Source organism: Oncorhynchus tshawytscha, linkage group LG30 (assembly GCF_018296145.1).
Source record: "Oncorhynchus tshawytscha isolate Ot180627B linkage group LG30, Otsh_v2.0, whole genome shotgun sequence".
NCBI lineage: Eukaryota > Metazoa > Chordata > Actinopteri > Salmoniformes > Salmonidae > Oncorhynchus > Oncorhynchus tshawytscha.
This window is the reverse complement of record NC_056458.1, coordinates 38,082,047-38,098,547: the sequence shown is the minus strand read 5'-3', so window position 1 is coordinate 38,098,547 and position 16,501 is coordinate 38,082,047. Positions and strand designations below refer to the sequence as shown.

General features: G+C 43.7%; 1 protein-coding gene across 1 annotated transcript in view; it reads right to left on the bottom strand.

Annotated features, from left to right (window-relative positions):
- Window positions 1–318: 318 nt before the first annotated feature.
- The window catches only part of LOC112228197 (follistatin-related protein 4-like), a 235,837-nt gene continuing 219,654 nt past the window's right edge, over window positions 319–16,501 (bottom strand). The window contains exons 14-16 of the mRNA XM_024393305.2: window positions 13,132–13,239; window positions 4,713–4,822; window positions 319–4,541 (exon numbers count right to left, since the gene is read on the bottom strand). Coding sequence (XP_024249073.1) covers window positions 3,833–4,541; window positions 4,713–4,822; window positions 13,132–13,239 — 927 coding nt within the window. The 3' untranslated portion in view covers window positions 319–3,832. The remainder of the gene's footprint in view (window positions 4,542–4,712; window positions 4,823–13,131; window positions 13,240–16,501) is intronic.

Below are 16,501 nucleotides of genomic sequence, written 5' to 3'. Positions count from 1 at the left end.
AGGTAATTGGTGAGTGGCAAAGAACCTGCGATTCATCAATATTGTTGTAGACTTCTTGTCAACCATGCAATTTCAAAGCACAGTTATATGGGATTAGAAAATCAGATCACTTTTTTTGGAAGCCCTCCAATTATAACTTAAGAAACAGTGGTGCACCTCCACAACAGAAATAACCTCTGCATGTTCTCTTTTTTCCTCTGTTTTGGCATCCATCGATTGGGAGATTCAATTAATAGCATCTAATGAGAATCTAGGCACCTTCTTATGGGTACAATTATTTACCCATTCTGTAGCATGTTTGTAAAGACAAGACGCTTCTTGGTAAGTACTTAATTTTCATATTTTATTGTAAAACTAAGGGGAAAGAAAAGTTACATCCCAGGCAACACAATACAATTGATGTCTTATCCTTACAGTCAATGCTAATTCAAATACATCACTGGTGAGCTGGGTCTTGTCTGTGGATAATATGGGGTATAGACACCTGTTCATTACATTTCAGTTCCGGTGATTCAACTAAAAAATATTAAAACGTTTCTCCGAATACATTTTTTTTAAATATGGAATCAAATCATCCATATGCGGCCAAATTGTTACCGACTGTACATCAAAATCGAACAAAGACCAGAGAGAACGTTATTAACAAAATCTTGATAATAATTTGAATGGAAGATTAAGACACACATTGTCATGGAAAGGTGTGGAGGAAACATTGAAGGAACCATCCCTTCACAGTTTGTGAGTGGACAACAAGAATGATCAGTGGACTTAACAATTGGATGAGAAATTATCCGTTTAAACACCCAAACTCAGGTTTTAATGTCTTCTTGGGAAAAATTCACTCACTACAGAAAATGCTGATGTAACGTACAGGATTATGCTCACAAAACACATACATCATACAACAGTAATTGCCTTAACAATGAGAATGTGTTGCATAGAGATAAACCAGCACGGATACAGCTAAAAGCCTTTAAGGTTACCTAGGTTACTAAAGATCTTAGAACAGCACACATGTATCTTCTAATTTAGGCATCTTGTGTTGTTGATATTAATTTAAAAGAAAAGTGACATATCTGCTGATTTGAATCCACTTAGTTGAGCATGTATTAATTCATATCTGATAAGAACTTTGAGTTCTTAAAGGACTGTGCAGCTCTGTTGTAGTTCTTAAAGGACTGTGCAGCTCTGTTTGAGTTCTTAAAGGACTGTGCAGCTTTGTTGTAGTTCTTAAAGGACTGTGCAGCTCTGTTTGAGTTCTTAAAGGACTGTGCAGCTCTGTTGTAGTTCTTAAAGGACTGTGCAGCTCTGTTTGAGTTCTTAAAGGACTGTGCAGCTCTGTTTTAGTTCTTAAAGGACTGTGCAGCTCTGTTTACAATATGAGATGTAGACGCAGGTACAGCTTGTTTTTCATTAGCCAGGTCTTAGGGATGGTAACAAAGATACATGTTTCAGCCAACTATCACCACAGTGCTGATATATTCTTAGTGTTTAGTCAATGTCTCAAATCTCAAAAGGGTCTTGAGCTATTATTTTGAGGGGTGGGGGGGCAACTCAAAACCTATTACCACATCCTGACTCAACAGAAAAAACAATGTTTATCATTGACTGGTCCGTGCCACTCTTCTGAGCACTACAAATGGCACTCCACAGTTAGAAATTACTCTTGCCTGGTTTCAGACAGAAAGCTACACTGTCTCAATTGGGCTTTGGATCGAAGAAGAATATTGTAACATTTTCAGAGCCGTGCTGTCCAGGTGTCAGGATACCCATTTGAAATGTGAAACTGCTCCGCAAAAAGAGCCAACTCCAGAGCCCAAACATCAACAAACAAACAATTTCATGTAACATTCAAATACATACACAGTAAAATGAACAGTTTGGAGTTTTGTACCATAGTTAGGCCTCACCTTAGCAACAGATGTATGTGTTTGGTGGAAATTTGTCCCTGAATATTTATATATTTTATGTTCAAAGTAATTTATAGTGTGACACAGCTGCAAGCTTTTTTTGGTCATTTTATTAGATTTTTTTAACAAACCATTTCCCTCAAAAACCAGAATACAGGAAATGCATAAAGAAAACTCTACAGTTCATGTTTGAATGTGTTCTAATCTAACTAAGAACAATGTATATCTACAACAGTATCTCTAATGTCAACATCACACCAAGAGGTTTGGTCTACAGCCAGGGTCTTGGTTAGAGAAAATGTATGCAATGTACAGTATGTGATCCTGTGCACTCGAAGGCCGGGATTCAATCAGAGGCGCGTTGACGACAAGCACATTGTACCAGTGACAATGAACCTTTAAAAGTACATTTTCCTGATGATCGCGGAGGTCGCATTTACGGTAAATGCTGCAGATGTCATTCAAGAGGAAATGACCTTGTCGACAATGCACCTTTGATTGCTCTGAAATAACATTAGTGTGATGAGCCTCAACTCTCAGGACATGCATATGGAACACTCAGTCCTGATGAAGCCTTTGGTGGTGACTCGTATGAATTATTCTGAAGTTACTTTGTATTGGTGGCAGGATAGGTACTGTGGTCTGGGTGCCTGATGCTTTTTATGGTAATTCCTGAAATGTTGTTTTACCATGACATCTGCAAAATAATTGGGCTTCGAATTGAGCTTTTTGAATATATATTACATATCTCTGCCTCACTCTTTCTGAAATACACACATTTCTCTCAGTGCAACAGTGGTCTAGGAAACATAATCAAGCCTTTGCTTCTGTATCTGCTTGAGTAAACTATTAGCAAATATATAAATCACAAACATGAACAACAAATCTGATTATCTCGGTTTATGTATTTTTTGATAGTGTTGTTTTGCTGTAACTTGCTCGTCGCACACAGCACTAGCCAGTAATACTGCAATAGGAAGAGCTATTCTTTAGGGGAAGTTGGATTTCAGTCATGGAGTGTGAAGGAATCAAGCTATAGGGCAGAAACAAGATACATAGGACTTACAATACCTCCATGCTGATGAACAAGATCCTTACAATGCTAGATTTAGTAGACAGAGGACTAGGAGGTCACCGGATCAAAACTGGAAGTAGGTTTACTGTGTGAGATGGAGGGGGAAGAGCTGGTATACTGTACCATATCTAGTCTTTGTACAATAACATGTTTTAATGGGTTTTCTACTGTAGGCTTTCTATTAGATATCCACTGTTCTTAGCTAATGGATGGAAACGTGGTCTTTTTTGAAAGTAGGTTATGATTTATAGGGTACAACATGTGTTTTAAAGTAACCTATATGTGTTGGTCAGGATGAGAGCTTTTAGAAAAAGCGTACAATACCATTTCCACAGACAAAGGCAAATAACAGAGAGCAGTGGTTTTGAAAAGGACTGAAAACACATGTATACACTAAAGTCAGACAGACATCTTGTTGTGACTATTTGCAGCACTGGTGAACGACAAACATCTTGAAACCAAAAAGCTTTCCTCTAAAAAAGTGAGCATTGTGCATAGTTAATGTTTTCAAAACGTCATCATTATATCCCTCTCCTGTTACATGTATCTGCAGTGTTACAAGGAAGTGCTGTAATGCATAACTCCTCTCAGTTAAGTGCACATAGATCACTGTTGCACTGAAGGGCCTCCCCACGCACCTTCTCCCCGTAAAAATATCACAATAGGATTTTCTTAATATTTTTTTTCAATTACAATTTTTTGTGTATTTTTGTTACAATAACCTAGACATGTGTTCCTCTCACTCAGTCCTAGGGTTGAGTCCACTTATGTCCACATATATCTTAAGTGTGTTGGCCTGATCTCTCTCTCTTTCTCTCTCTCTATCTCTCTCTCTCTGCCCTCTTTCTCATACCTCTCCCACCCACACCACTGTGTTCCCTCTCTTGATGTCTGACACCTCGCAGTGGGGTGTCTTCTGTTTGCCGTTCAACACAAAGAGGGATTTCGCTGAGGGTGTGACCAGGTACTGGCCAAACAGTCCGCTGGACACCACCACTCTGTTGGCCCCCCCCCAGGGCCAGGTGTGGGGTGACAGGGGCTCCTTGAGGCTCTTGAGGACCTCGCTGTGGCCTGACGCCAGGTCAGAGAAAACCAGGTCCATGCCTGAGCCAGAAGCAGCTACCACCGTGTACTGATTGGACTCAGTGAAGGAGGGCTGGAAGACCAGGTCGGACACAAGGAGGGAGGTGTCCAATTCCCGGCTCAGACCCAGCACCCCCTGGAAGGACACTGTCTGAACTCTGACCTTCCCGCTCTGCTGGTCCGGGGTAACGATGTAGCGGCCGTTCGGGGACACGTAGGGCTGGCCCGTGATGTTGAGGTTGGGCCCAATGACGGTGTCGGTGACACTGTCGATCAGGAGCTGTGGCTGGGCTGACGAGGGGTCCCTGCTCTGAGACTGGCACTGGATGAAGTAGAATCCACTCAGGTGTGTGTAAGCCATGCTGACGGGCACACAGCTGTAGGTCTTCAGGCTGATGGTTTTGACTCGGTGGAAGGTCTCTAAGTCAATCTTGTGCACCGCAGGTTCAGATTTGAGAAAGACGAAGCCAAACCTAAGATGACAAAGTTCAAGGGAAAGGTTAATGGTATGTTTTGGTGATTACAGTGCGGTGAGGATTCTCATTAAAATTCTAATATGCTCTTTTCTCCTCTACTTGAGAGGGACTGCTATGATGAGGTGGTGAGTTCACCAGCTGTGTTTAAGGTTAGCGGGACATCCGTACCTGACGTGAGTGATGATGAGGTTGGTTGGAGGGATGAAGAAGTCATCAACCCTCTGGAAGGGGGTGCGGATGGTGTGGTGCACCTCACCAACACTGGCCTGAGGAATCACCTGGAACAGAGCAAAGAAGAACATGAGAAAAGGAAATATACAAATACAAGTATCACCTACCCAGCCAGAGAACAGTAAGAGAAAGCATGGGTCGGAAACTGTACTTAAACATAACAGCAAAACAGTCAGATGTTAATGTTGCCGTATATCCTATTGCAGATAAGGACCTACATAGAGCAGTATAGTTAGGCTTATGCAATATGGCCTCACCTCAAGACCTGATAGAGGATTGTATTGGGTAATGGTTGCTTTAGGAGAGACACAGATAAAGCTGCTATCTCACAAGTCAAAGGCGTCGGTCTGACGCATCCCATTTCTCATTGGACGACGATCTATCCATCCACTCTCTTTGGACCCCCCCAGTACGTACATGACACATGCTTCATCAGGTACCCTACATTATCAGGTCACTGTCAAGGACTAGTGGGATGTTTACTGTATATAACCACTGCCTTGTCCATACATTAGACCCCGCAGTAGCCAATCAAACAACTCATAACAGTATATTAAGCAGTTTTTCTATTTGTTTGAAATAGATTTGTTTTTCTGTATAGAATTGTCTCACTAAAAGGAGGTAGGCTCTACTTGTCTAAGGAACCCCAGTAAGTCTTACATGCAGAAGGTATTTGTTTAAAAGGGAAAACAACTATAGATACCAGTGGGGGTCAGTGCTGTTTATGATGAGGGAGGATTATTTTTTTTCATGAGCATGGCCTTATTTCTATTACAGCATGTTGGATGACTGTCATTCATACTCCTTCACCCAGTTCAACGTAACATCGATAGGTTTAGGCAACTACATGACACTCAAATTCTCCCTATACCCATCATGAGGCTGCTACAACCTAGCCTATGAATTAAAGTTTACAATGTAGGTGTACACAGGTGGAGAGAAAAATAAAAATTTGAGACGACAGACAGTGACACATAGACAGACAGTGACACATAGACAGACAGTGACACATAGACAGACAGTGACACATAGACAGACAGTGACACATAGACAGACAGTGACACATAGACAGACAGTGACACATAGACAGACAGTGACACATAGACAGACAGTGACACATAGACAGACAGTGACACATAGACAGACAGTGACACATAGACAGACAGTGACACATAGACAGATAGTGACACATTCTATACCACCTTGCACACTCTTTCCTGCATCTAGCTTATCTAGGGTGCAATCATTAGTCCAACAGTTGCAAATGAGAGTTTCCATTGGACAAATTCAGTTATTTTTTTATCACCGTTTCGTTTGCTTCCGTTTCAGAAAAGTTTTTCAACAGAATCGGCAGAATGAATACACCCCTGATCATGCATAAACACAGTTCACTTTCATAGCAACCATGTTGTATTACTTCTAGCCTCTATGCACTCCTCCCCTCACCGTTTCCCTTCGTTCGTGGACTTCAATGAACAACATATCAGCTGTATGTGACCAGGTGAAAAAACCTTTCCAAGCCAAACCATGTCATACCGCTACACACAGCCTACATCGTTGTCTCCATATTAGCTAAAGTAACGTCCTAGTTAACATAGCTAATATAACTAATGCATTAGTAAACCCACTACAATCATGCAGTAATATTATAGTGTATAGTCAGTAAGCAGTTAATGCAGTGGGCCCAGGTGGCAATAAATTAATACAACCAAAAGCTTATTTTGGCTTGGAAGAGTTCTAGTGTTGTGTTGGATAGTCATAGCCAGCTAGCTTGCATACCATCCCTCTGTTTGAGCCCGGTGTTTGAGTAACTAAAGTAGTGAGCTGCATTTACTAGTAAGTGAAAACTGATAGTAAAAAAAAAATACTCTCTCCTCTCTCTCTCTCTCTCTCTCTCTGTCTCTCTCTCTCTCTCTCTCTCTGTCTCTCTCTCTCTCTGTCTCTCTCTCTCTCTCTCTCTCTCTCTCTCTCTGTCTCTCTCTCTCTCTCTGTCTCTCTCTCTGTCTCTCTGTCTCTCTCTCTCTCTCTGTGTGTCTCTCTCTGTGTCTCTCTCCTCTCTCTCTCTCTCTCTCTCTGTCTCTCTCTCTCTCTCTCTCTCTCTGTCTCTCTCTCTCTCTCTCTCTCTGTCTCTCTCTCTCTCTCTCTCTCTCTCTCTCTCTGTCTCTCTCTCTATCTCTCTGTCTCTCTCTCTCTCTCTCTGTGTCTCTCTCTGTGTCTCTCTCTCTCTGTCTCTCTCTGTCTCTCTCTCTCTCTGTCTCTCTCTCTGTCTGTCTCTCTCTCTCTCTCTCTCTCTCTGTCTGTCTCTCTCTCTCTCTCTGTGTGTCTCTCTCTCTCTCTCTCTCTCTCTCTCTCTCTCTCTGTCTCTCTCTCTCTCTCTCTCTTGCTTCTTCATTTTTGAAGAAATTAATTCGTTGAAAACTGTTCAACTATTGTCTTTCTCTCACTTTGAGTCAACTACTCACCACATTTTATGCACTGCAGTGCTAGCTAGCTGTAGCTCACGCTTTCAGTACTAGATTTGTTCTCTGATCTTTGGTTGGGTGGACAACATGTCAGTTCATTCTGCAAGAGCTCTGATAGGTTGGAGGGTGTCCTGCGGAAGTTGTCATAATTACTGTGTAAGTCTATGGAAGAGGGTGTATTTATTATGGATCCCCATTAGCTTGTCACTCTTCCTGGGGTCCAGCAAAATTGAGGCAGTTTATACAATTTTAAAACATTACAATACATTCACAGATTTCACAACACACTGTGTGCCCTCAGGCCCCTACTCCACTACTACCGCATATCTACAGTATTGTGTGTGTGTGTGTGTGTCTGTGCCAATGTTTGTGTTGCTTCACAGTCCCCACTGTTCCATAAGGTGTTTTTTTTATCAGTAGTACTGTATGTAGTACTATGTAGTACTGTGTGCATCCCATAGTCTGTTCTGGACTTGGGGACTGTGAAGACACCTCTTGTGGGTGTCCGAGCTGTGTGCCAGTAGTTTAGACAGACAGCTCGGTGCATTCAACATGTCAATACCTCTCATAAATACAAGTAGTGTTGAAGTCAATCTCTCCTCCACTTTCAGCCAGGAGAGATTGACATTCATATTATTAATATTAGCTCTCTGTGTACATCCAAGGGCCAATCGTGCTGCCCTGTTCTGAGCCAATTGCAAGTCATTTTTTGTGGCACTTGACCACACGACTGAACATTAGTCAAGGTGTGACAAAACTAGGGCCTGTAGGACCTGCCTTGTTGATAGTGTTGCATTGAAGTCAATGTACCAAGAGGAGGACGGCTACACCATGGTGCTACCCTACAGAGTGCTGCTGAGGCTACTGCAGACCTTTGTTGCAAAACAGTGAGTTTTAATCAATTCTTTGGTGACATTTGAAGACATTTAGTATAATTTTATCTAAAAAGGATATATTTTCAATGTTTTAAAAAAGTTCATTTTTTAAAATTTACTGAGGAGGATGGTCCTCCCCTTCCTTAGAGGAGCCTCCACTGATAGATACTAATCTGAAGCCTGTGCCATCCTCACTAAAGCGCTAACACCATCACATTGTCAGTGGTTGGCCAGATTTAGGATTTTGCTGTCTTTTTGTGAGTGAACTACTCGCAGAGAAAATAACACTAGTTATTATACTCCCTTTGCCACCGCAGTCTACATAGCTACAGAGCCCCTCATATCAGCTCTGCTCATAACCGACTTTTAAAAAACAGATACCCCTTGTACTTCTAACCCCTACAGGGTTTGAAGAGAAACCTTGTTAAAAAAGGGCATTAGAATTGTTACATTGTTACAAAGGTCCAGAGTTAATGATCGGACTCACACATAATGTGCTCTCACACGCTCAGGGTGTTCGGAAATTCATACCATCACCCTGTCATCGCTCATCCTAATGGATCATACGCACCTTGTTACACTGTTACTGTGTTTTTACCTCAGCTGTTATTTTCTCTACTGTATTACTCCTACTGTACTTTAATACCTGAAGGGGAATTGCTTTGTACTGACTGAGTGGCTTTTATATTGAACTGCACTCATTTCAAGGCAGACTGGTGAATCTCAATGCTATTAAGAAATGCTTTATCTCCTATAGGTCTCCACTTTAATAGGAATATTACACTGTAGTATAAGGGTGAAGTAATGTGAAACGGGATCTTAAATCAAATCAAATACAATAAAATGTTATTTGTCACATATTTCGTAAAACACCAGGTGTAGACTAACAGTGAAATTCTTACTTATGGGCCCTTCCCAACAATGCAGAGAGAAAAATAATAACAGGAGGAATAAATACACAATGAGTAATGATGACATGGCTATATAGACTGGGTACCAGAACCGAGTCAATGTTAGGGGTACGTGGTAATTGATGTAGATTTGTACACATAGGTAGGGATAAAGTGACTAGGCAACAGGATAGATAGTATACTGTAGCAGCAGCGTATGTGATGAGTCAAAAGAGTTAGCGCAAAAAGGATCAGTTGAGAATGTCCTGGTAGCTATTTGGTTAACTATTTAGCAGTCTTACAGTACGGCTTTGGGGTAGAAGCTGTTCAGGGTCCTGTTGGTTTCAGACTTGGTGCATCGGTACCACTTGCCGTGCAGTAGCAGAGAGAACAGTCTATGCCTTGGGTGGCTGGAGTCTGCCAATTTTTAGGGCCTTCGCTGACACCGCCTGGTATAGAGGTCATGGATGGCAGGGAGCTCGTCCCCAGTGATGTACTGAGCATTACGCACTACCCTCTGTAGCACCTTGTGGTCGGATGCCAAACAGTTGCCATACCAAGCGGGGATGCAGCCAGTCAAGATGCTCTCAATGGTGCAGCTATAGAACTCTTTGAGGATCTGAGGGCCCATTACAAGCTTTTCAGCCTCCAGAGGGGTAGGAGGCATTGTTGCGCCTTCTTCACAACTGTGTTGGTGTGTGTGGACCATGTGAATTCCTTAGTAATGTGGACACCGAGGAACTTGAAGCTCTCGACCCGCTCGACTATAGCCCTGTCGATGTAGATCGGGGCGTGCACGGCCCTCCATTTCCTGTAGTCCACGATCAGCTCCTTTGTCTTGCTGATGTTGAGGGAGAGCTGATGTCCTGGCACCACACTGTCAGGTCACACTGTCAGGTCCTATAGGCTGTCTCATCGTCATCAGTGATCAGGCCTACTACAGTCATGTCATCAGCAAACTTAATAACGCAGTCGTGGATGAACAGGGAGTACCGGAAGGAACTAGTCAAGCACCCCTGAGGGGCCCCCGTGTTGAGGGTCAGCGTGGTGGATGTGTTATTGCCTACCATCTCCACCTGAGGGCGGCCCGTTAAGAAGTCCAGGATCCAGTTGCGGAGGGAAGCGTTCAGTCCCAGGGTCCTGAGGTTAGTGATGAACTTGGTGGACACTGGTGTTGAATGCTGAGCTGTAGTCAATGATCAGCATGAACAGCATTCCTACATAGGTGTTCCTCTTGTCCAGGTGGGGGAGGGAAATGTGGAGTAATGAGATTGCATCATCTGTGGATCTGTTGGGTCGGTATGCGAATTGCTGCAGTGGGTCCAGGGTGTCTGAGATGATGATGTTGATGTGAGCCATGACCAGCCTTTCAAAGCATTTCATGGCTACAGATGTGAGTGCTACGGGGCAATAGTCATTTAGACAGGTTACCTTGGCGTTCGTGGGTACATGAACTTTGGTTGGCTGCTTGAAATATGTAGCTATTACAGACTGCTACAGTTATGTGTATATAGTGCGTATATGTGTATATAGTGCTTTTTCTATTGTTGTTTTTATTACCATTTTCATTTTTTTATTTAATTTTGTCCTGCATGTTGGAGCTCGGAGGCTGATATTTTCACTGTACCCTACAATCACACCTGCAACTCTGTACATGTGACTATTAAACACTGAATCTGATTGGGTCAGGGAGAGGTTAAAAATGTAAATGAAGACACTTGTCAGCTAATCAGTGCATGCTCTGAGTATGCTTCCTGGTAATTTGTCTGGCCCTGTGGCCTTTTGAATGTTAACCTGTATAAAGGTCTTACTCACATCTTCTATGGAGAACGAGTTAACAGTTGTCCAGAACAGCTGGTGTTCTCATGCAAGGCTTAATGTTGCTTGCCTCGAAAGCGAGCATAGAAGGCATTTAGCTTATCTGGTAGGCTCACATCACTGGGCAGTTCACGGCTGGGTTTCCCTTTGTAATCCGTGATCTTGCCACTGTAATGTGTTGTAAGCTCATGTCACCGTGTTTCTAAACCCTAGTGTTAGCATACCCCACATTCCCTTTCACCTCCGCATAATTTGCCGTCTCTGAATAGCCAGGATCGGCACGTGCATACGTCAACAGCGAGACTAGTCTGAGAGTAAGAAAGGTCACTGTGGGGACGATGTCGTCGATGCACTTATTAATGAAGCTGGTGACTTATGTGGTAAACTCCTCAATGTGGTAAACTCCTCAATGTCATCAGATGAATCCTGTCTGGTCTGCATTTAAGCTACATTCTCTTAAGCTACATCCTCCCTTCTCAGCATCCCTGCTCCTTTATTAGTCTTATCTAATGGATTGTCAATCTCACTCAGATGTTTGCTTAGAGATATTGTGCAATTAAAAAAGGAGGTGTTTGACATTTTGAATTGCCTCCAGTGGAGACAGCAGGACTGTTGATGCTCACGTCAATTTCTTGTATTCCAAATAATAATGACATTATCAAGCCATTTATTTGTGGTGCCATCCATATGCCTTACAGCCAGTTATGCAGATTGCCTGAAATTGCATTCTAGACTGAATGATTCAAGCCTCGTCTTGTAATTATTCATTACTATTGAGCGACTACAGAACACCAGGCATGTTTTAGCAGTTCTGACAATTCACCTGAACACTTCTGCAGTGCAGTTTGAGACTATACAACAATTTGAAGAATTGGTTAAATAAGCAGAAAATCACTTTGTTTGAGACAGCAACGCTGTTTTTAAAAGGCACTTTTCTATCTCTTTCCTTGGGACCCATTGCATCCCGCTTGGGCAGGGGAGTGAGAACACATTAGGATTTCACAATGAGCCCAAACTGACAAGCGTTCCATCCTCCCCCTTGCTAATAAGACTGTTTCCTCCTCTCCACCTACCAACTACTGACAAACAGAGTGTTCTCACAACATTTTAATAGGATAACAACCTCCAAAGGAAGAGGAAAATAACAATAAACATGTTGTGTCTGTTGCAAAATGACAAAGTAATCCCTTGACAGTTGTAGTATATGGAGCTGTGTTGCTGTCCTCTATTACCTCAACCCTATAAACATTATGATGGCTCTCCCAGAAGCATCAGCCAGCTCTGAGCTCAGGGCTCCCATTGGCCAAACCTCCTGTGGGCCTGAAACACATCCACACCTGTGATCATCCCTCATGTGTGAAGTCTCCAACACATCCTCTCCAAAGGGACTGGATCACACGCCTACAGTGTGAAGTCTCCAACACATCCTCTCCAAAGGTACTGGATCACACGCCTACAGTGTGAAGTCTCCAACACATCCTCTCCAAAGGGACTGGATCACACGCCTACAGTGTGAAGTCTCCAACACATCCTCTCCAAAGGGACTGGATCACACGCCTACAGTGTGAAGTCTCCAACACATCCTCTCCAAAGGTACTGGATCACACGCCTACAGTGTGAAGTCTCCAACACATCCTCTCCAAAGGTACTGGATCACACGCCTACAGTGTGAAGTCTCCAACACATCCTCTCCAAAGGGACTGGATCACACGCCTACAGTGTGAAGTCTCCAACACATCCTCTCCAAAGGGACTGGATCACACGCCTACAGTGTGAAGTCTCCAACACATCCTCTCCAAAGGGACTGGATCACACGCCTACAGTGTGAAGTCTCCAACACATCCTCTCCAAAGGTACTGGATCACACGCCTACAGTGTGAAGTCTCCAACACATCCTCTCCAAAGGGACTGGATCACACGCCTACAGTGTGAAGTCTCCAACACATCCTCTCCAAAGGGACTGGATCACACGCCTACAGTGTGAAGTCTCCAACACATCCTCTCCAAAGGGACTGGATCACACGCCTACAGTGTGAAGTCTCCAACACATCCTCTCCAAAGGGACTGGATCACACGCCTACAGTGTGAAGTCTCCAACACATGCTCTCCAAAGGGACTGGATCACACGCCTACAGCGCCGCAGCTGTGAATTTCAGTTTGCTGACTGGTAAATATTGTAAAACATACATATATTAATTAAATACTCACACAAACAAATACTCACTTATACACACATACGCATAGACCAGCGAATGGACCAAGATAGAGTAACACACTCACCTGCGCGCACCACACACCAATAACTCCTTACCTGTAAGGTTGGGTGGGACTTCTCCATGCTGCCCCAGCTTAGAACCCAGACCTGGTCATGTGACTTGTCATAGAGCAGCTTCACCGGGAAAGGGTCTGTCTCTACCGCCTGAAGAGAGAGAGAGAGCGAGAACGATCTTAGAGACAAGGCAAGAAAGGCCTTTTATGCCATCAAAAGGAACATACAATTTGACATACCAATTAGGATCTGGCTAAAAATACTTGAATCAGATATAGAACCCATTGCCTTTTATGGTAGTGAGGTCTGGGGTTCGCTCACCAACCAAGAATTCACAAAATGGGAGAAAAAAAAAATGAAGACTCGGCATGCAGAATTTTGCAAAAATATCCTCAGTGTACAACGTAAAACACCAAATAATGCATGCAGATTAGAATTAAGCCGATACCTGCAATGATCCAAATCCAGAAAAGAGCTGTTCAATTCTACAACTACCTAAAATGAAGCGATTCCCAAACCTTCCATAACAAAGCCATCACCTACAGAGACATGAACCTGGAGAATAGTCCCCTAAGAAAGCTGGTCCCGGGGCTCTGTTCACAAACACAAACAGAGCCCCAGGACAGCAACACAATTAGACCCAACCAAATCATGAGAAAACAAAAAGACAGTAACTTAACTAAATTAATAAAAACAGGAGCAAACTGGAATGCTATTTGGCCCTAAACAGAGATTACACAGTGGCAGAATACCTGACCACTGTGACTGACCCAAACTTAAGAAAAGCTTTGACTATGTACAGACTCAGTGAGCATAGCCTTGCTATTGAGAAAGGTCGCTGTAGGCAGACCTGGCTTTCAAGAAAAAACAGGCTATGTGCACTTCTAACCTCCTGCCAAATGTGGGACCATATTAGACACACATATTTCCCACATATTTCCCTTAGATTACACAGACCCACAAAGAATTGATAAACTCCCATATCTATTGGGTGAAATACCACAGTGTGCCATCACAGAAGCAAGATTTGTGACCTGTTGCCACAAGAAAAGGGCAGCCAGTGAAGAACAAACACCATTGTAAATACAACCCATATTTCTGTTTATTTATTTTCCCTTTTGTACTTTAACTATTTGCACATCGTTACAACACTGTATATAGACACAATATGACATTTGAAATGTCTTTATTCTTTTGGAACTTGTGTGAGTGTAATGTTGGCTGTTTTATATTGTTTATTGTTGATTTCACTTTTGTTTATCCATTTCACTTGCTTTGGCAATGTAAACATATGTTTCCTATGCCAATAAAGACCCTTTAATAGAATTTAATTGAGAGAGAGAGAGAACCGGGAAAGAGAGAGACATTTATTTTACCCTTATTTTCCCAGGTAAGTTGACTGAGACCACATTGTTATTTACAGCAACGACCTGGAGAAAAGTTTACTGGGGAGAGGAGGGGAGAACGAAAGAAAGAAGAGAGAGAGACACACAGATGGGGACTCAACACTGGGTCGGGTGCATTGTCAACAGGGAGGAATAACAGAAACAATGAACCGCTCCCATGGACATGCAGACAACCCCCCCTCCCTTCCCCAATCGCAACCCCAGTGAAACACGACTGAGGCATGGGTTCAGTAATGGGAGGTCAGCCTATTTATTTTCAACTGGTGAGGTATGTGTCGAAAGCCCTCCCGCTGCCAGACCCTCAGAGAATGGGGGGGCTCTGACCGTCATGCTGTCACTCACACGTCAGAGGAGGGTGGAGGGAGGGGTTATTGTACCAAACAATGAGACTTACAGGCAACTGCCCACTCACCCCAGCATACGTATACTCCTAGTTTGTTATAGACACAACACTAATTCACTAGCATGTCACTGTTTTTTAAAGCCATTTTTTTCAGCCTTTCTCCTGCTAAATAGTTCTAAAATGTAATTCTTCATTTATTTGACCTTTATTTAACTAGCCAAGTGAGTTAAGAACAAATTCTTATTTTCAATGATTAGGAACAGTGGGTTAACTGCCTGTTCAGGGGCAGAACGACAGATGTACCTTGTCAGCTCGGGGATTTGAACTTGCAACCTTCCGGTTACTAGTCCCACGCTCTAACCACTAGGCTACCCTGCCGCCCCATGGTGGTGCAGAGGTCTAAGGCACTGCATCTCAGTGCATCTCATCGTCACTACAGACACCCTGGTTTGAATTCAGGCTGTATCACAACTGGCCGTGATTGGGAGTCCCATGGTGCGGCGCTCATTTGGCCCAGTGCCGTCCGGGTTTGGCCGGTGTAGGCCGTCATTGTAAATAAAAATCTGTTCTTAACTGACTTGCCTAGTTAAATAAAGGTAAAATAAACATTGTTCATTATCTTTTATCATGCAGCGTGACAGCAAATGAAAATGACTGTTTTGTAACTGTTAGCTAGGTGTTGTTATTAAGGAAATACATGATCAGAATAAGGGTGTTATTTTTCACTGTTTTAAAAAATAAAAAGATGTCCTGAAACGTCTGTGTCGACTGGAGATGGCTGAGAGGGATGGAGGGAGGGAAAGGGAGGTAGAGAGAGATGGAGGAGGTGAGAGAGGTAAGGAGAGAGATGGAGGGAGGGAAAGGGAGGTAGAGAGAGATGGAGGAGGTAAGGAGAGAGATGGAGGGAGGGAAAGGGAGGTAGAGAGAGATGGAGGAGGTGAGAGAGGTAAGGAGAGAGATGGCGGGAGGGAGAGGGAGGTAGAGAGAGATGGAGGAGGTGAGAGAGGTAAGGAGAGAGATGGCGGGAGGGAAAGGGAGGTAGAGAGAGATGGAGGAGGTGAGAGAGGTAAGGAGAGAGATGGCGGGAGGGAAAGAGAGGTAGAGAGAGGTGAGAGAGGTAAGGAGAGAGATGGCGGGAGGGAAAGGGAGGTAGAGAGAGATGGAGGAGGTGAGAGAGGTAAGGAGAGAGATGACGGTAGGGAGAGGGAGGTAGAGAGAGATGGAGGAGGTGAGAGAGGTAAGGAGAGAGATGGCGGGAGGGAAAGAGAGAGAGATGGAGGAGGTGAGAGAGGTAAGGAGAGAGATGGCGGGAGGGAGAGGGAGGTAGAGAGAGATGGAGGAGGTGAGAGAGGTAAGGAGAGAGATGGCGGGAGGGAGAGGGAGGTAGAGAGAGATGGAGGAGGTGAGAGAGGTAAGGAGAGAGATGGAGGGAGGGAAAGGGAGGTAGAGAGAGATGGAGGTGAGAGAGGTAAGGAGAGAGATGGCGGGAGGGAGAGGGAGGTAGAGAGAGGTGAGAGAGGTAAGGAGAGAGATGGCGGGAGGGAAAGGGAGGTAGAGAGAGATGGAGGAGGTGAGAGAGGTAAGGAGAGAGATGGAGGGAGGGAAAGGGAGGTAGAGAGAGATGGAGGAGGTGAGAGAGGTAAGGAGAGAGATGGCGGGAGGG